At 45.2% G+C, this 22,643-nt stretch overlaps 1 protein-coding gene across 1 annotated transcript; it reads right to left on the bottom strand.

The window, feature by feature from the left end:
* Positions 1-653: 653 nt before the first annotated feature.
* Positions 654-21,105, bottom strand: LOC137256389 (polypeptide N-acetylgalactosaminyltransferase 13-like). The gene is made up of 12 exons (XM_067794235.1): positions 21,000-21,105; positions 19,223-19,952; positions 18,295-18,448; positions 13,977-14,143; positions 13,248-13,412; positions 6,488-6,698; positions 5,462-5,579; positions 5,185-5,376; positions 4,296-4,424; positions 3,206-3,301; positions 2,505-2,654; positions 654-1,513 (listed from the first exon to the last, which is right to left on the bottom strand). The coding sequence occupies exons 2-12, from the start codon at positions 19,881-19,883 to the stop codon at positions 1,361-1,363; spliced, it is 2,196 nt and encodes a 731-aa protein (XP_067650336.1). The 5' UTR covers positions 19,884-19,952; positions 21,000-21,105; the 3' UTR covers positions 654-1,360.
* Between the last annotated feature and the right edge of the window lie 1,538 nt (positions 21,106-22,643).

Raw genomic sequence — 22,643 nt, 5'->3', positions numbered from 1 at the left:
TTCACTGTCGGTTTGTGGGCATATTGACTCCACTCGTATCTACATTCTAGTGTCATCTGGTTGTGGGTGCTCAAACAAATTGTTTGTGCATGTCACATTTTTTCGTTCTTATTATTTTCTCCATCATTCATGGTGTGGCACTTACTGTTGTTGCTGTTTATGAGAAAGTTGACACATCGGCATCTGTGTGTGCAATCGGCGCTTTGTACGAAAACCAGAATTTGGCTCTTGAATATAATACTGGATTTTAAGCCATGCACACTCATGTCAAAAAATGAAGCGATACTTGTGCGGGTGGAATGAAACAACATAAAAAGCGAAGGAAACGCAAATGCGTGTGAGCGTGGCTGCCAAACACGCCATTCATCGGGATTTACTCAGTGTGCAGGGGGTTGCCAGTGGGAATTACTTAATGTCATTTAATTTAGATTGTCTCAGGAATTTTCATGACATTTTTTCAGTTTATCACATGCCCTGGTTATTCTTCGGAAATATGAAAATCACCACAGTAAGTTCACACTGTAGATAACCGTGGAAACTTTGCCGAGAAATCAGTGAAGAAATTGCTGGCGCGACAGGGGATATCTCCGCTCCTCCGTGTCTTTTGGTCTTTTGGAAGATCCTTGTGTCCTTTATTTAACAACTTAGACATGTTTCTGTGGTTAAACGTTTTTATTCTTAATTTTACTTGAGTAAAACTACACGACACAACAAGACATTCAAAACAACATTTTCGCAATACACACGAGCCAGGGAGCTAGGGCGGGAATTTAGTTTTACCCCGCTTCTAGCAATATGCCAACAATGTCACGGAGGGAAACAGCAGAAATGGGCTTCACACAATGTACCCATGTGGGAAATCGAACCCGGATCTTCAGCACAGCAAGCGAATGCTTTAACTATTAGGCTACCCAACCGCCACTCGATCTAGAGAACTTGTACGGTTCATATTTACTCTTGTGTGCAAATATAGAAAACAGCCACCCGAGCTAGTTCATGGTATACAAGCCCATCTGCCAATAGGAAGAATCACTCTCCGACTTGTGGAAACTCTCTCACTGTCGCCATCATGGTCAGTTGGGGTTTAAGTAGATGGCTATAGATGATGCAGATGCTGTGTTAAACCTTCACTGTGTTACATGTTAGACATGTTCACTTAGACGACTGAAAGCAAGCAATTAAGTCAGTCCAAGTTTAGCATCTCTACATGTGGGTTTGGCGTTGGGATTGGGACTTCATTCTTGAGTTTAAAAGAAAGCGAAAGTCATATGGGTTCGTAAAATGCTCTGACATTCTGTAATTCAGTAAAGATAACGTTACCCATACGTTCACATTATTCATGATAACACACTGTAAGAGGCTAGAGCGTTTTTGGGTGTGGAGTGAGATTGTATGATAGTTGCTGGATCTGCCACTTCTGGGACGGAACGTCGGTACACTCGCTCAGAACCAGAGCCTGGTCAGGTATCAGCTCAATACACTTCTTGTGTAAAGTGTTCATTAATGTATTCTCCTGCAATAAGATCACACTCACATTAGATTTCACATCAATGAATGATGAACTCATCATCGGAGATCTGGTAGACACTTTAAGACAAGGAGGGAAACGGATATACAGATGACATGGGAGATCTGGTAGACATGTTAAGCCAAGGAGGGAAACGGATCTACAGATGACATGAGAGATCTGGTAGACACGTTAAGGCAAGGAGGGAAACGGATCTACAGATGACGTGAGAGATCTGGTAGACACGTTAAGACAAGGAGGGAAACGGATCTACAGATGGCATGAGAGATCTGGTAGACACGTTAAGACAAGGAGGGAAACGGATCTACAGATGACATGGGAGATCTGGTAGACATGTTAAGACAAGGAGGGAAAAGGATCTACAGTCGACATGAGAGATCTGGTAGACACGTTAAGACAAGGAGGGAACCGGATGTACAGTCGACATGGGAGATCTGGTAGGCAATCTGAGGCAAGTATTGATACAATATTCCAGGGGGGTGGGGAGGGGGGGGGTTGATGTGGAGAGATGAATGTGTCAGTTTCCAGATTTTTAATACCATATGATTGATAAGAATATTACTTGTGGAAACAATACATTTTCAAATACCAGTAAATACATACATTCAAATGTAATGTACTAATACTGAGTCACTATCGAAAGTCCTTATATAAGATTTATCTACATATACGTCCCATTGTCATACAGTGAAGGATGGGAGATGTGATTTACTCAAAGTTTTAGAGTGTTTGGCGGAATATGTTTCGACTTCGTTTATACAACATATCCGAATACTTGTCTCTATACCTAGTTTTGTTCTGTGGTGTCCCAAGCATAAAGTATAAAGAGGTCATACTCTGATAAAATATACAGGTAGAATACTAGTTCTCGATCCGAGCTGGTAAACCAGGAACGCTTTCAAACGTAATGGCATGTACGGCAATATTTAAGTTTGTTTTGTTAATTAAGAGACAGAAACGGCATGTGTGTACGCACGTGTGTGTATGTCCACTGTCCGCGTGGCTTGATGGCGTTGCACCTTTCTGACATAACCAGTTTAGACGAGTTGACCGTGAGGCACATCCATGGTTTCTCCCGCCAGAGAACGCCAGCCAACAGCTGGCCGTTATCTAAATACCAAACAGTCTGAAAGACAAGCATTACAGCAGTGAGTTAAATATATGATACTTTGATACAATGGTGCAATAAAGGTGCAATGCTTGAATTCTGAATTCCGGGACAGAGTGGATTCCCCTTTAGATCCTTGCTTGTGATCTGAAGAGGCTGTTTCCCTCGGTCACTAGGGAACATGGAGTAATGTCCTGCCCAGCTAACAATTTCAGCTTGTCTCAGCCTTCGTTATGTTTTCATTGTTCCACGTTTTTTTCCTTTTTCTGTGGACTCCCATTTACGTTGTTACAACGCTATGACGTGACGTCTATTTTCACGTGACGTCTATTTTACGGTGTCTTAAACGTTTTCTTTAACGATAATAGTTGACTAGTTTTCACAGTAATGAACAGGAGTATAAGAAACAAAACAGACATTGACTTCAATGTTTATTTCTCAACTTGCATGTAGTTTTGGTCGTGTTTACTGAAGTTGCAGCTGAAGAAAGAAGAAAGAATCTTAAAGTCTATAGAAACCTCTATCGAGACACTATGTTATTGTGTAATAATCGATACCCAATGACTGACCTGCTGCTGGATGTACTTGTCGCAGGGCCCATACCACACCTTGGGGTGGTAGATGGAGTGAGCCAGGCAGTAGTTGCTGAACTTCACGTTCACTATCTGTAACGATACCATTCATCACACTGACGAAATGTTATAAACAAGATAATGTTACTAACAATTACAATGTAAATCAAATAACATGACAAGGGATGAAATCCTAAGTTTCCAGTTCCTGGAAGTCTACCACTGCTTCCTGGAGTTCATTACACAGACAGAGATTCTTGGCCAGTTCGGTGTCTCATTAAGTAACTCGTGAACACTTACATGTGAACTCCTTGTGAGGGCTTGGCCTTGTGTAGAAAGTAAGCTTAGCATCAATTCCCATGTACACATCACATGAGCCGGACAGAAACAGAGGGGTTGACAGTCGCAGCGTGAATGATGTCATGTGATGTGTCAGTTATTCAGCGACATCAGTCAGTTATCAAGTGATGCGTGTCAGTTATTAAATGATATCAGTCAGTTATTAAGTGAATTGTGTTAGTTATTAAGTGAAGAGTGTCAGTTATAAGTAAATTCTGTCAGTTATTAATTGAGGTGTGTCTATTATTAAGTGAAGTGTGTCCGTTATTAAGTGACTATCTCAGGTGTCAAGTGATGTGTGTCATTTGCAAAGTGGTATGAGTCTATTATTAAGTGAAGGGTGTCCATTGTTAAGTGAAGTGTGTCCGTTATTAAGTGGCCTATCTCAGGTGTCAAGTGATGTGTGTCAGTTATTATGTGAAGTGTGTCAGATGTTAAGTGATATGAGTCAGTTATTTAAGTGAAGGGTGTCCATTATTAAGTAAAGGGTGTCAATTATTAAAATATTAAGTGAAGGGTGTACATTATTAAGTGAAGGGTGTTCATTATTAAGTGAAGTGTGTCCATTGTTAAGTGACGCATCTCAGGTCTCGAGTGAAGTGTGTCAGTTAATAAGTGAAGAGTGTCAGTTATTAAGCAAAGTGTGTCAGTTGTCAAGGGAAGGGTGTCCGTTTTCATTTGAAAGTGTCAGTTGTAAAGTGTAATTATACTGATTAGTTTGTAGATAAGAGATCCCACTATAGGTCACCTTATTGATTGCCAGTGCCGAGATAGGTGCATACAGGTCGCTGGCCACTTCCTTCATATACCAATGGAAGGATTTACACTGCAACCTCTTCCGAAGTGATACCCGTCCAGAAACATCCCCGAACTCTGGCTGTAAGTAAAGTATATTTAAATCACATGAAACTAATACGAGGAAAGCATCCGAATGAGAGTCAAAATATCAACTTGACCAATGGGACCTGTAGCTCATGGGTATTTAATGGAACATAATCTGATAAAAGAACATGAATATCAGAAGAAGTTGTGCAGCATTTATGCAAAGTCTCATTACATGGTAGGGTAATGTGTAGTTTATGTAGGAGCAACTCTTTTGAATTAAACTTTTTTTTCACGCCATACTTGTGGCTCCTAAGGGACTTTCCAGGAGAGGTTACGGCTGTACGTCTATGCTCCAAAAGCTCTTCACAGACGCCATATCCTCATTGGTACAATGTCATCAAACTTTCTCTCCAGTAACCCATCCGTTCGTAGCAAGACAAACCGGATCCGGAGGTTGCGTTTCCTGTCTGTGTAGACGCATGTATCCCAACTAAGAGGATTGATGCTTATGGTGTGAATCACAGGACTCTCTGGTCCAAACCCGATTATATACATATGTGCGGCATTAAACATAATTCTATCAAGCCATTCATTACTGTAACAACTGTCCTCGAATCCTCGAGCTTCTCTACTCCTGTACTATTTCCAGTGTGAAACCACTGCAAAAGAAACCTGCAGTACATGACCCGTACATTCAAACACAAGTAGGATTATTTCTTGATGAAGGTCAGTTGATATCAGAAACACCTGGAGGACAGACATGTGCAAAGGAAATCATATCTCTGGCACATCACTTTCATCATCCTACTCACCGGAATATGGTTTTTGACAACGTTGTTGAAGAACAGGTATTTATATTCATCCATCCACACAAACGCCACCCTCATGGCGTTGTTCAATATGGTCTTGTAAGCATCTCTCCCCAAGTTAGGATTTGTGGTCCGGAAAACGTGGGCTATCTGTGAGCAAGGGAGGAGCTCCACTGTTCCATTACACATCCATGTCTGTAACAGAGAGTCATGCCACGTCAAGCTGTTTACACTCGGTCTGCATTCATCATAAATATTTACCAGACTGTAGTATACATACCTTGAAAGATAGTTCAATGTTCTCACCGCCCCATACTTTGAGGCCAGGGTCGTAGCCGCCAAGAAGATCGAAGTATCGTCTGCTGATGGTGAATATCCCGCCAGGCATTGTGGGTGACCTGGAGGACAGACGTAAGAGTTTAGCAAACAGAAAACATCCAGTCGGATCATAATGGTAAAATATGCATTAAGTGGAGATAATTGGCGTCAGCTCGAGATTTTCCAACTTATAAAAGTCTTTAGTTCTCACGAGGAGGTAGGATAGCCTAATGGTCAAAGCGTTCTATTCCCCAAACGGGTACATGTCAAATGCAGTATTGGAGTCCCCGACGTGATATTACTGGAACGTTGCTAAAGCGGCGTAAAACTGAACTCACTCTCTCACCTTTTCCTCAGGACATAAGGGAGTTACTATTGCCGTACCGCTGAAGCACTTTGAATTACTACTTTTGTCAACCTGTATCATGCCCCGTGCCAGGATTGCCAGGAGCAAACGCCAAGTTGTTGGTACTGCTTTCACCGTTTCAGTGACATACAGATCCAGACTGAAACCGTGTTGGAGGACCGTACAGGTACGACAGTACTGACAGTACTGACCATTAGAACAAAGGACAGGAAGAGATAGATTCCAAAACAGATCGACAGAATGAGGAACCTTTTAAAGAAAAATGAGTGAGCGAGTCAGTTGCGTTTTACGTCGCACTATATTTCAGCTATGTGGCGGTGGTGTGTAAATAATGCAGTCTGTACTATACAATCCAGTGATCAACAATTTGAGCATTGATCTACGCAACTCGGAATCGATGGCATGTGTCAACCAAACCAGCCAGTCAGACCATTCGAGCCTGTTAGTCGTCTCTCACCACAAGCATGGCGTGCAGAAGATCAGCTCTATCACGGATGTTCAAGGGTGTTCAAGAACGATAATAAGGATGAATGTTGACAACCATTGGAAGTGGAGGTGCCCCACCATCAGCACAAACCATCGAGCATCCTCCAGTCCTCAGTCCCCCACTATTATACCTACATGATCGGCTCAGTTGTCGACTTCCTTTTCCTCATCATACTTAAAGTGAGCGAGCTGGGAAAGTACGTCAGGTCTACCCAGTTGAACAAGCCGTGGTAGTACACCTCTACCTGGTAGATGTTGAAGTCCTTGTTGTCGATGCCGTTGATGACGGGGTAGGTAACACTGAATTCGTCTTCCATAATACGATTCAGCATTGGCTGCAGCCAGCCTACAATAGAAACGAGTTGTTCAGTACACCATCAGGTCTCATCCATGTGGAGAACGGGGTCAAAAGAAGAACTACATCAGTTTCTGCCAAGAAGCAACTAACACGTGTTATTCTCGACTATCAGTGTGGAGGCGGCATTGCCTTGCCAACAGAAGCAACATAAGGAAGTTCAAAACGTCCCATGTATTCCTTCACGTAACTTATCCACACTCTACTTATGTCCAAACCCTGCCTACACCTTCTATATAGCCATGCCTCTCAATCCCTACATTTATCCCATTCTTTTTTACTCAACAAGACCGCCACCTTCCCTCAAACCCATACACACTGCCAGATTCCCTTACACCCATGCACACTGCCAACTTCCCTCACCCCCATACACACAGAAACCTTCCCTCACACCCATACATACCGACAACTTCCCTTACATCCATACACACCGCCACCTTCCCTCATACACATACGCACCGCCACAGTCCCTTATCCCCATACACACTGCCACCTTCCCTCACACACATACATATTGACACCTTAACTGACACCCATAAACACTGTCAACTTAGCTCACACAAATACACACAGTCACCTTCCCTCATACCCATACATACCGACACCTTCCCTTACATCCATACACACCGCCACCTTTCCTTACACACATACACACCGCCACCTTCCCTTACACACATACACACCGCCACAACCCCTTATTCCCATACACACCACCACCTTCCCTCACACCCATACACACCGACACCTTCCCTTACACCCATACACACGGTCACATGAATCACAACCATACACACAGTCACCTTCTCTCATACTCATACACACCAACACCTTCCCTTACATCCATACACACCATCACCTTCAAATACACCCATACACACCGCCACAGCCCCTTATCCCCATACACATTGCCACCTTTCCTTACACCCATACACACAGCCACCTTCCCTCACACCTATACATACCGACACCTTCCCTTACACCCATACATACCGCCACATGCCTCACACTCCTACACACCGCCACAGCCCCTTATCCCCACACACACTGCCACCTTCTTTCACACCCATACACACAGCCACCTTCCCTCAAACCAATACATAATAAACACCTTCCCTTACACAAATCCACACCGTCACATGCCTCACACCCATACACACCACCACCTTCACTCACACCAATACACACCGCCACAGCCCCATATCTCCATACACACTGCCACCTTCCCGTACACGCATACATACCACCACCTTCCCTCACACCCATACATACAGCCACAGCCCCTTTTCCCCATACACACTGCCACCTTCCCTTACACCCATACACACAGAAACCTTCCCTCACACCCATACATATCGACACCTTCCCTTACACCCATACAAACCGTCGACTTCCCTTACACACATACACACCACCACAGCCCCTTATCCCCACACACACTGCAACTTTCACTTACATCCATACACACAGCCACCTTCTATCACACTCATACACACCGCCACCTTCCCTACATCCATACACACCATCACTTTTGCTTACACACATACACACTGCCACAGCGCCTTATCAGCATACACACTGCCACCTTCACTTACACCCATACACACCGCCACCTTCCCTCAAACCCATACACACCACCACCTTCACTCAAACTCAAACACACCGCCACAGTCCCTCATCCCCATGCACACCGCCACCTTCCCTTACATCCATACACACTACCACCATCCCTCACACCCATACACACTGCCACAGTCCCTTATCCCCATGCACACCGCCACCTTCCCTTACACCCATGCACACTGCCACCTTCCCTCACCCCCATACACGCAGAAACCTTCCCTCACACCCATACATACCGACAACTTCCCTTACATCCATACACACCGCCACCTTCCCTCATACACATACGCACCGCCACAGTCCCTTATCCCCATACACACTGCCACCTTCCCTCACACACATACATATTGACACCTTAACTGACACCCATAAACACCGTCAACTTAGCTCACACCCATACACACAGCCACCTTCCCTCATACCCATACATACCGACACCTTCCCTTACATCCATACACACCGCAACCTTTCCTTACACACATACACACCACCACCTTCCCTTACACACATACACACCGCCACAACGCCTTATTTCCATACACACCACCACCTTCCCTCACACCCATGCACACCGCCATCTTCCCTTACATCCATACACACCACCACCTTCCCTCACACCCATACACACCGCCACAGTCCCTTATCCCCATACACACCGCCACCTTCCCTTACATCCATACACACCACCACTTTCCCTCACACCAATACACATTACCACCTTTCCTTACACCCAAATACACAGAAACCTTCCCTCACACCCATAAATACCGACACCTTTCCTTACACCCATACACACCGTCACATGCCTGACACTCATACACACCGCCACAGTTCCTTCACCCCACACACACTGCCACCTTCTTTCACACCCATACATACCGACACCTTCCCTTCAACCCATACACACCGTCACAGTTCCTGATCCCTATACACACTGCCACCATCTCTTACACTCATACACACTACCACCTTCCCTCATGAACATAAATATCGACACCTTCAATGACATCCATACACACCGTCACATGCCTCACACCCATACACACAGCCACCTTCCCTCACACCCATACACACCGCCACAGTCCCATATCTCCATGCACACTGCCACCTTCCCGTACACCCATATATACCACCACCTTCCCTCACACCCATACATACAGCCACAGCCCCGTATCCCCATACACACTGCAACCTTCCCTTACACCCATACACACAGAAACCTTCCTTCACACACTTACATTCCGCCACCTTCCCTTACACCAATACAAACCGCCACATGCTTCACACCCATACACACAGCCACCATCTCTCACACTCATACACACCGACACCTTCCCTTACATCAATACACACCATCACCTTCAATTACACCCATACACACCGCCACAGCCCCTTATCCCCATACACACCGACACCTTTCCTTACACCTATACACACAGCTACCTTCCTTCACACCCATACATACCGACACCTTCCCTTACACCCATACACACCGCCACTTGCCTCACACTCCTACACATCACCACAGCCCCTTATCCCCACACATACTGCCACCTTCCCTCAAACCAATACACACCACCACCTTCCCTTACACAAATCCACACCATCACATGTCTCACACCCATACACACCACCACCTTCCCTTACACCCATACACACAGAAACCTTCCCTTACACACTTATATACCGCCACCTTCGCTTACACCAATACAAACCACCACATGCTTCACACCCATACACACAACCACCTTCCCTCACACCCATACATATCGACACCTTCCCTTACACCCATACAAACAGTCGACTTCCCTTACACACATACACACCGCCAGAGCCCCTTATCCCCATACACACTGCCACCTCCACTTACATTCATACACACCTTCACAGTCCCTTATCCCCATGTTCACAGTCACCTTCCCTTACATCCATACACACCACCACCTTCCCTCACACCAATACACATTGCTAACTTTCCTTACACCCATACACACAGCCACATTCGCTCACACCCATAAATACCGACACCTTTACTTACACTCATACACACCGTCACATGCCTGACACTCATACACACCGCCACAGAACCTCATCCCCACACACACTGCCACCTTCTCTCACACCCCTACACACTGCCACATGCTTCACACATACACACCACCACCTTCAATCACACCCATACATATCGACACCTTCCCCTACACCCATACAAACCGTCGACTTCCCTTACACACATACACACCGCCAAAGCACCTTATCCCCACACACACTGCCACCTACCCTCACACCCATACACATTGAAACCCTCCCTTACATCCACACACCGCCACCTTCCCTCAAACTCATACACACCGCCACCTTCCCTTACATCCATACACACCATCACCTTTGCTTACACCCATACACACCGCCACCTTCCCTCACACCCATACACATTGAAACCCTCCCTTACATCCACACACCGCCACCTTCCCTCAAACTCATACACACCGCCACCTTCCCTTACATCCATACACACCATCACCTTTGCTTACACCCATACACACCGCCACCTTTCCTCACACCCATACACACTGAAACCTTCCCTTACATCCATACACACCATCACCTTTGCTTACACACATACACACTGAAACAGCCCCTTATCCCCATACACACTGCCACCTTCACTTACACCCATACACACCGCCACCTTCCCTCATACAAACCGATACAATTCCCTTACACCCATAAACACCGTCATATGCCTCACATCCATACACACTGCAACCTTCCCTCACACCCATACATAGCGACACCTTCCCTTACACCAATACACACCGTCACAGTCCCTTATCCCCATACACACTGCCACCTTCCCTCATGCCCATAAACATCGACACCTTCAATTACATCCATACACTCCGTCACATGCCTCACACCCATACACACAGCCACCTTCCCTGACACCAATACACACCGTCACAGTCCCTTATCCCCACACACACTTCCACCTTCCCTTACACTCATACACACTACCACCTTCCCTCACACCCATACATACCGACACCTTCCCTTACATCCAAACACACCATCACCTTCCCTTACACACATACACACTCCAACAGCCCCTTATCCCCATACACACTGCCACCTTCTCTTACACTCATACACACCGCCACCTTCCCCTACATCCATACACACCATCACCTTTGCTTACACACATACACACTGAAACCTTCCCTCACATCCATACACACTGCCACCTTCCCTCAAACCAATACATACTGACACTTTCCCTTACATCCATACACACCATAACCTTCCCTTACACCCATACACACAGAAACCTTTCCTTACACACTTATATACCGCCACCTTCGCTTACACCAATACAAACCACCACATGCTTCACACCCATACACACAACCACCTTCCCTCACACCCATACATATCGACACCTTCCCTTACACCCATACAGTCGACTTCCCTTACACACATACACACCGCCAGAGCCCCTTATCCCCATACACACTGCCACCTCCACTTACATTCATACACACCTTCACAGTCCCTTATCCCCATGTTCACAGTCACCTTCCCTTACATCCATACACACCACCACCTTCCCTCACACCAATACACATTGCTAACTTTCCTTACACCCATACACACAGCCACATTCGCTCACACCCATAAATACCGACACCTTTACTTACACTCATACACACCGTCACATGCCTGACACTCATACACACCGCCACAGAACCTCATCCCCACACACACTGCCACCTTCTCTCACACCCCTACACACTGCCACATGCTTCACACATACACACCACCACCTTCAATCACACCCATACATATCGACACCTTCCCCTACACCCATACAAACCGTCGACTTCCCTTACACACATACACACCGCCAAAGCACCTTATCCCCACACACACTGCCACCTACCCTCACACCCATACACATTGAAACCCTCCCTTACATCCACACACCGCCACCTTCCCTCAAACTCATACACACCGCCACCTTCCCTTACATCCATACACACCATCACCTTTGCTTACACCCATACACACCGCCACCTTCCCTCACACCCATACACATTGAAACCCTCCCTTACATCCACACACCGCCACCTTCCCTCAAACTCATACACACCGCCACCTTCCCTTACATCCATACACACCATCACCTTTGCTTACACCCATACACACCGCCACCTTTCCTCACACCCATACACACTGAAACCTTCCCTTACATCCATACACACCATCACCTTTGCTTACACACATACACACTGAAACAGCCCCTTATCCCCATACACACTGCCACCTTCACTTACACCCATACACACCGCCACCTTCCCTCATACAAACCGATACAATTCCCTTACACCCATAAACACCGTCATATGCCTCACATCCATACACACTGCAACCTTCCCTCACACCCATACATAGCGACACCTTCCCTTACACCAAAACACACCGTCACAGTCCCTTATCCCCATACACACTGCCACCTTCCCTCATGCCCATAAACATCGACACCTTCAATTACATCCATACACTCCGTCACATGCCTCACACCCATACACACAGCCACCTTCCCTGACACCAATACACACCGTCACAGTCCCTTATCCCCACACACACTTCCACCTTCCCTTACACTCATACACACCACCACCTTCCCTCACACCCATACACACCGCCACAGCCCCTTATCCCCATACACACTGCCACCTTCCCTCACACCCATACACACCGCCAAATGTCCTTACCCCTCACACACAACGCCAAATGTCCTTACCCCCAACCCACCGCTAACACGTCCTTGCCTTTCGTACACACCGGCACATCCCGTACCCCAATACACACCGCTAAATGTCCTTACACCCGTACACACTGCCACATGCATGTCCTTACCTTTCATACACTCCACGTGTGAGTCCAGGAAGGTGAGGACGGGAGCAGTAGATGACGCCACGCCCAGTAGTCGGGCTCCAATCAAGCCCACTCTGGAGGAGGCCCTCACTAGCTTCACCTTGGGCAGTGGGCGGAGGTACTCCTCCAGTGACGTACCAAGTGACGCTAGGGTGGAAAACAAACTGCATGTGTTTCGAAACAAAGGTTGAAGAAAGCTTGATAGCTAGTTGTTGAACCACTAGTCACCTTCACAATTAAAAACATAGATGCTAGTTAACTGGTTGTTGTTTGGTGTTTTGTTTTGGGGTTTGTTGTTGTTTGTTTGTTTTTGGGTTCTTTGTGTGTTTGTTTGAAGTCCCACTCAGCAATATCCCAACTATATGGCGACAGTCGAGTTAATGTTAATAATCGAGTTTGGATCAGACAATTCAATGGGCATGAGCATCAATCTCCGCAATATTGGGATACGATGATGTGTAAACGGCAAGTCAGCAAGTCATGATACCAGTAGCTTATTCTTTCAACGAGCATTTGTTGCTGAAGATCAATTCTAATTACTCTCTTCACGAGTAAAATTGGAATGTATTGATTGATCAGTGAAGGGATGCTGATTCCATGAGAGCACCATGTGTGGTCGGATACAGCAGCATCGAAACTGAGTGAAGAGTTGCTAGTAACTGTTAGGATCGACAAATGGTTCGTGAAGTATGGCATATGTGAAGCTCTCACGTTCGTCAGACGCATCGTCTACGAGGATGACTTCGTGTAGAAGATGTTGTGGTGTGTTGTCGAGGACGCTGAACACCGTCCTGATGAGCGTGGACCAAGCCTCGTTGTGGAAGCAGATGATGATGCTGGTGGCAGGCAGGTCGTCTGGGTACACCAGCCCCCGGCACCTGAGGGGGAAGACACTGGGTATAAACCGCTGATAACCAGAAAGTATCAATCCATTACTGTGACATCTCACACACATAATTCATCACCTTGTTAACTTCAGACACAACAGACTGTTTCTCGCGTCATAATGCCCAAACTCTGTCATACTAATTACTGGCTAATACGTTTACTGCTGCTGAGAGATCCTAGCATTTGGCCTGGGACTATCAAGCTATACATTTAACTTGTTCAACTACAGGTGGTAGACATCGGGGCTAGATACACCATCAAAGCAGGAAAAATAGGGGCTAGATACACCGTCGCAGCAGGCATATAAGGGCTAGATACAGTCACAGCAGATATATAGGGGCTAGATACACCGTCGACGCAAATGCATAGAATAAGTTTAGTTTTACGCCGCACTCAGCAATATTCCAGCCATATGGAGGGCAAATACATCGAGGCTAGAAACACCTTCGCAGCTGAGACATGGGCACGATACATAGTCACAGGAGATATATAGGGACAAGATACACAGCAGCATGGAGATATATGGGCGAGATACACCATCGCCGTGCATATATAATGGCTGGATACACGGTCACAGCAGATATACAAGGTCTAGATACATCGTCAGAGGAGACATATAGTGGCTACATATACCGTAGCAGCATATATATATACGGGCTAGATACACCGTCGCCGCAGATATATGGGGTCTAGATACACCGTCGCCGCAGATATATAAGGTCTAGATACACCGTCGCCGCAGATATATAAGGTCTAGATACATCGTCAGAGGAGACATATAGTGGCTACATATACCGTAGCAGCATATATATATACGGGCTAGATACACCGTCGCCGCAGATATATGGGGTCTAGATACACCGTCACGGCAGATATATAAGGTCTAGATACATCGTCAGAGGAGACATATAGTGGCTACATATACCGTAGCAGCATATATATATACGGGCTAGATACACCGTCGCCGCAGATATATGGGGTCTAGATACACCGTCACGGCAGATATATAAGGTCTAGATACATCGTCAGAGGAGACATATAGTGGCTACATATACCGTAGCAGCATATATATATACGGGCTAGATACACCATCACGGCAGATATATGGGGTCTAGATACACCGTCACGGCAGATATATAAGGTCTAGATACATCGTCAGAGGAGACATATAGTGGCTACATATACCGTAGCAGCATATATATATACGGGCTAGATACACCGTCACGGCAGATATATGGGGTCTAGATACACCGTCACGGCAGATATATGGGGTCTAGATACACCGTCACGGCAGATATATAAGGTCTAGATACATCGTCAGAGGAGACATATAGTGGCTACATATACCGTAGCAGCATATATATATACGGGCTAGATACACTGTCACGGCAGATATATGGGGTCTAGATACACCGTCACGGCAGATATATGGGGTCTAGATACACCGTCGCCGCAGATATATAAGGTCTAGATACATCGTCAGAGGAGACATATAGTGGCTACATATACCGTAGCAGCATATATATATACGGGCTAGATACATCGTCGCCGCAGATATATGGGGTCTAGATACACCGTCACGGCAGATATATGGGGTCTAGATACACCGTCAGAGGAGACATATAGTGGCTACATATACCGTAGCAGCATATATATATACGGGCTAGATACACCGTCACGGCAGATATATGGGGTCTAGATACACCGTCACGGCAGATATATAAGGTCTAGATACATCGTCAGAGGAGACATATAGTGGCTACATATACCGTAGCAGTATATATATACGGGCTAGATACACCGTCGCCGCAGATATATGGGGTCTAGATACACCATCACGGCAGATATATAAGGTCTAGATACACCGTCGCCGCAGATATATAAGGTCTAGATACATCGTCAGAGGAGACATATAGTGGCTACATATACCGTAGCAGCATATATATATACGGGCTAGATACACCGTCACGGCAGATATATAAGGTCTAGATACACCGTCAGAGGAGACATATAGTGGCTACATATACCGTAGCAGCATATATATATACGGGCTAGATACACCGTCACGGCAGATATATGGGGTCTAGATACACCGTCGCCGCAGATATATAAGGTCTAGATACATCGTCAGAGGAGACATATAGTGGCTACATATACCGTAGCAGCATATATATATACGGGCTAGATACATCGTCGCCGCAGATATATGGGGTCTAGATACACCGTCACGGCAGATATATGGGGTCTAGATACACCGTCAGAGGAGACATATAGTGGCTACATATACCGTAGCAGCATATATATATACGGGCTAGATACACCGTCGCCGCAGATATATGGGGTCTAGATACATCGTCAGAGGAGACATATAGTGGCTACATATACCGTAGCAGCATATATATATACGGGCTAGATACATCGTCACGGCAGATATATGGGGTCTAGATACACCGTCACGGCAGATATATAAGGTCTAGATACACCGTCGCCGCAGATATATAAGGTCTAGATACATCGTCAGAGGAGACATATAGTGGCTACATATACCGTAGCAGCATATATATATACGGGCTAGATACACCGTCGCCGCAGATATATGGGGTCTAGATACACCGTCACGGCAGATATATGGGGTCTAGATACACCGTCAGAGGAGACATATAGTGGCTACATACACCGTAGCAGCATATATATATACGGGCTAGATACACCGTCGCCGCAGATATATGGGGTCTAGATACACCGTCACGGCAGATATATGGGGTCTAGATACACCGTCAGAGGAGACATATAGTGGCTACATATACCGTAGCAGCATATATATATACGGGCTAGATACACCGTCACGGCAGATATATAAGGTCTAGATACACCGTCAGAGGAGACATATAGTGGCTACATATACCGTAGCAGCATATATATATACGGGCTAGATACACCGTCACGGCAGATATATGGGGTCTAGATACACCGTCGCGGCAGATATATAAGGTCTAGATACATCGTCAGAGGAGACATATAGTGGCTACATATACCGTAGCAGCATATATATATACGGGCTAGATACACCGTCGCCGCAGATATATGGGGTCTAGATACACCGTCACGGCAGATATATGGGGTCTAGATACATCGTCAGAGGAGACATATAGTGGCTACATATACCGTAGCAGCATATATATATACGGGCTAGATACACCGTCACGGCAGATATATGGGGTCTAGATACACCGTCACGGCAGATATATGGGGTCTAGATACACCGTCGCCGCAGATATATGGGGTCTAGATACACCGTCGCCGCAGATATATGGGGTCTAGATACACCGTCAGAGGAGACATATAGTGGCTACATATACCGTAGCAGCATATATATATACGGGCTAGATACACCGTCGCCGCAGATATATGGGGTCTAGATACACCGTCGCCGCAGATATATAAGGTCTAGATACATCGTCAGAGGAGACATATAGTGGCTACATATACCGTAGCAGCATATATATATACGGGCTAGATACACCGTCACGGCAGATATATAAGGTCTAGATACACCGTCAGAGGAGACATATAGTGGCTACATATACCGTAGCAGCATATATATATACGGGCTAGATACACCGTCACGGCAGATATATGGGGTCTAGATACACCGTCGCCGCAGATATATAAGGTCTAGATACATCGTCAGAGGAGACATATAGTGGCTACATATACCGTAGCAGCATATATATATACGGGCTAGATACACCGTCGCCGCAGATATATGGGGTCTAGATACACCGTCGCCGCAGATATATAAGGTCTAGATACATCGTCAGAGGAGACATATAGTGGCTACATATACCGTAGCAGCATATATATATACGGGCTAGATACACCGTCACGGCAGATATATGGGGTCTAGATACACCGTCGCCGCAGATATATGGGGTCTAGATACACCGTCACGGCAGATATATGGGGTCTAGATACACCGTCACGGCAGATATACAGGAGTTAGATACACCATCACGGCATATATATAGGGGCGAGATACACCGTCCCCGCAGATGTATAGGGGTTAGGTACCCGTCACTGCAGATATATAGGGGCTAGATAGCCGTCATAGAAGATATTCTGAGGCTAGGTACGTACTCACCCTGCCGACCTCATGTCTGGGACGCGACGACGTAGAGAGATCAGATCGCTGACGTACAAGTTGAAGCCAGTTCTGTTGAATCCCAACTCCATCTTGAATTTTTCCTCTTTTGACAGAGTCGCCAGGTCGATTTGCACTGCCTTGCCAAACTCTCCTGTATAATGCAATTCATAATACCACTTATATTACACCTCTGTGTTTACGATTAAGGTACTAATTCACCACCAGTACTCTAACATCTACTTTGCCCTTAGCAGAACACTTTACACAAAGACAGAAGAACAGACACCTGAGGTTTTCATGTGAAACGCTTCGAACAAAGACAGAAGAACAGACACCTGAGGTTTTCATGTGAAACGCTTCGAACAAAGACAGAAGAACAGACACCTGAGGTTTTCATGTGAAACGCTTCGAACAAAGACAGAAGAACAGACACCTGAGGTTTTCATGTGAAACGCTTCGAACAAAGACAGAAGAACAGACACCTGAGGTTTTCATGTGAAACGCTTCGAACAAAGACAGAAGAACAGACACCTGAGGTTTTCATGTGAAATGCTTCGAACAAAGACAGAAGAACAGACACCTGAGGTTTTCATGTGAAACGCTTCGAACAGAGACAGAAGAACAGACACCTGAGGGTTTCATGTGAAACGCTTCGAACAAAGACAGAAGAACAGACACCTGAGGTTTTCATGTGAAACGCTTCGAACAAAGACAGAAGAACAGACATCTGAGGTTTTCATGTGAAACGCTTCGAACAAAGACAGAAGAACAGACACCTGAGGTTTTCATGTGAAACGCTTCGAACAAAGACAGAAGAACAGACACCTGGGGCTTTCATGTGAAACGCTTCAAACAAAGACAGAAGAATTCTTATCTGGGGTTTTGTAAGTGAGATTCTTAAACAAAGAAAGAGGAAGCGACTCACCTGGGGCTTTCATATGAGCCCGCGGTGCCATGGTATTCAGTATCCTCTTTACGTCAGCTTCTTCCCGCGCCTTGTCAGCGTGGGATGGTAACGTCCTGTTCTTGTCTTTGACACCTTCTCGCACCAGTTCTAGCGTTTTGTTTGAGACTCCGTCAGGTGAATCTGGCGCTGCCATCTCTTTCTGGATATACTCCACAATATTCCTGACGGCATCACTCTTGCGATCTTTCTCGAGTACCTTCACAGGGCGGTTTGCCTTAGGGAGACCTTCTCCGACCAGTTTATTCATATATGCGCCACTGTCTGATTTGTTCACATTTGGGAGGTTGTCATTACGGAAACCTTCCCTGCCAAATCTTTTAAAAAGATGGTCACTGTCCGACTTTCCTCCCTTTAGCCCTTGACCATCGTGGAAATCGTCCCTGTGCAACTTATGCTTGTCACGGCCATGTTTCCGCTTTGCGTGTCGGTCAGATGGCATACCGTGTGGATTAATCGTGACAGCGCCACGGAAATGTCTGTGACTGTCAGCCCCCGTGTGTGGGTACCACTCGTCCACTATGACATACTGCAAAAACACCAAGAACCAGAACCCAAGCACAAAGCAGAGGAACCGGAAGTAACATCTGGTCGGGCGTTCCTGTCTCCCTGTCCTCATCATCAACAGCTAGCAAGTTACCGCTCCTGGTGACAACGAACTGTCAGCAACGTCTGACGCTTCATCTGAAGACTAAAAACCATAGAGTCATTCAAATGTTTGTAGAGAGATGATATCAGGGAACTAAAATTTCAGTAACGAGACAATTGTAATGTACACTGGTTTGTGGCCGCGAATAGCTGTGATGCTTCTCGAAGCAATATGATACCGTAAATTTGGAAATTACCTGATTGCAAAATCAGACGTTTGAAGCAAACCTGAAACATCCTGTTGAAAACAATCGTGTTACAGGTCGATTAACTGCAGAAGTGTTAACGAAGGAATGCTTTCAGTGGTGTTAACATTGATACAGACCGTTTCAGTAGACTCGAGTTTCCTGTTCTAAAGTATTTTTTATCAGTGCATCTTGGGAAGAAGAGAGTATCTGTACACAGTACTCAGCAATATTCCAGCTACATGGCTGCGGCCTTTAAATAATGAAGTCTGGAAAAGACCATTTAGTGATCAACAGCATGAGCATCGATCTACGCACTTGGGATATGATAAGATGTGTCAACCAAGTAAGCGAACCTGACCATCCGATCCCGTTTCACAGGTTGCCCACCTTTTACGACAAGCATGCGTCACTGAACACTAATTCCGATCCGCATCTGCGAGGGTGAGACTATTTAGAGAATTTGCAGTAAATAGCATAATCATTGATTACTCGAGTTTCGAAATAAAGAATGGCGACATTACGTGTATTTATTCAGCTCATGGTATAACGGTGATAAAGTATCGGTGATTCATAAATACAAATCGGCAAACCTTCTCTCAACCGTGGCTCCATGCCGTTACACCTAGTATCTGTGTTGGCACAACACACACTGTTCGCGTTTGTTTCCAAAGTCAAGTCTGCATGTAATAGAGCTCTTCATCACGTTCACTTACTTTCTCCGTTGCTTTGGCTGCACGTAAACCTGAGTGAGGTAATATTACAGGATTGTTGCAAATAACTGAAATTCATGCGTTCTCCATAACGTCACACATACTGTTTATTTGACATGGTAACTTGCAGAGAACACCATACACCAACTTAATGCTAAAATATTCATTCTAAAAAACGGAAACTGTACGTACATACGACCAAACGAGTTGGTCTGTTCGTCACGCTTGTACTGGGTCGGTTGCCCAGGCTTGAAAGGCCTAGACGACAATAACAATTGTGTAGCACGTGTCTCTCTGTGCATGACTTACTCGTGCTGTCGTAAATGTCTTCCAGCCACCGTGACTGGAACGATTGCGTGCTTGTTTGTGAAGATATTAGAAGGTAGTGGATGTGTGTAGTTCGGTTACTCTGTTTTCATGTGCAGTTTGCTTACAGTTTCTACATATGGTTGAGTAAAGAATTTGAGGGGACGGAGACGTGGACGGGGGCCGACTGAATAGTCCGGCCGTTCTCGTTAGGTTCATCTCCTTTACTAAACTCAGGGAGCCTATATAGAGGGGAGAAGAAACTCCTCGAAAAGCCGCTAAACGTATGTCTCGGGTCGTTACGTAACCAGTGTAGCCAGTGTAGCAGCGTAGTATTTAAGATTGAGCCCGGTTTATTTTCAACAGCTGATTTAGTTCGCTGAATGTTGTAACAACTGAAATCCTACATGTAGAAGATAGGTTAACTATTTTGTCGCTTCAGTTTAAGTCAAATAATTGGTGTTAGTGTCCGTATTAGGACAGTAGGTTTGTAGTAAACTTTCAAGTCTGTATGTTATAGCTCACTGGCTTCTATTCTCGATTCACCGAGAGGATAGACTAAATTGTGCCGATAAAAACTTCTTTCACACATTCGTTTCAGTTTAGAAGGAAAACACACCTTTAGTTGAAAGGTTTTTGCAAGTAATAGTGACAGTTTTATGACCTAAAAAATTGTTAGGGTGTAATTGAGGTGTGTGAAAAATATGACATTTCGCCAATTTGTTCTGATCCGCCATTGACATGCTACACATCATTGTTTGAGTGTTTCTAGTTATTTCTTCACAAACATCTTCCACGTGCACCGGTAATTCATATGAGGGGAATATACTATCAGGTGAAATGTGTTTGCAAGTAACAGTGATAGTTTCATAATCTGAAAAGTAATGTTCGGGTGTATATGAGGTGTGTGAAAAATGTGACATATCGCAGATCTGCTCTGATCCGCCATTGATGCTTGAGGGTTATAGTTCAGTAATTTCTTTCTTTCTTGTTGATCTTATTATTATTTGATAAAACTGGAAAGGTGTTTTAGAACGCTTTGTGACAGTTTTACACTTTAGTTTTGAGGGCAGTGTGACAGTGTCAGTTAACATTTTATTAATGTCCATTCCATTCCCCACATGCAATAAGATATCTGAATTAATTATTATTGTGAACAAAAATGTCTCAAAGTAGATTTTTTAAAAGGACAGCTGATGTCAACACGTGTTCTCGCAATACTTTTGCGTTTTATAACATGTTTTGGGGGGGAAGACCGCGGCGTATCATTTATTCTTTCATTTATTCACATGTCTACTTCTTTCTTTTATTCTTTATCTTTCTTTCATTCATTCACATAATTCTTGCTCTTAATTCTTACTATAATTCATTCATTCATTCATTCATTCATTCATTCATTCATTGTAAAATTCCGACGGATACAATAAACTGGCTGAAGTTCTGTTAAACACAACTGGGAAGTCACTTTGTGCGTTCGAGCATGACACGATAATTAGTACAAATGGCAATTCATAAAAGAAAGCAAGCGAG

This window comes from Haliotis asinina, chromosome 11 (assembly GCF_037392515.1).
Source record: "Haliotis asinina isolate JCU_RB_2024 chromosome 11, JCU_Hal_asi_v2, whole genome shotgun sequence".
In the NCBI taxonomy this organism is placed as follows: Eukaryota; Metazoa; Mollusca; class Gastropoda; order Lepetellida; family Haliotidae; genus Haliotis; species Haliotis asinina.
This window is presented reverse-complemented; position numbering and strand designations above follow the sequence as displayed.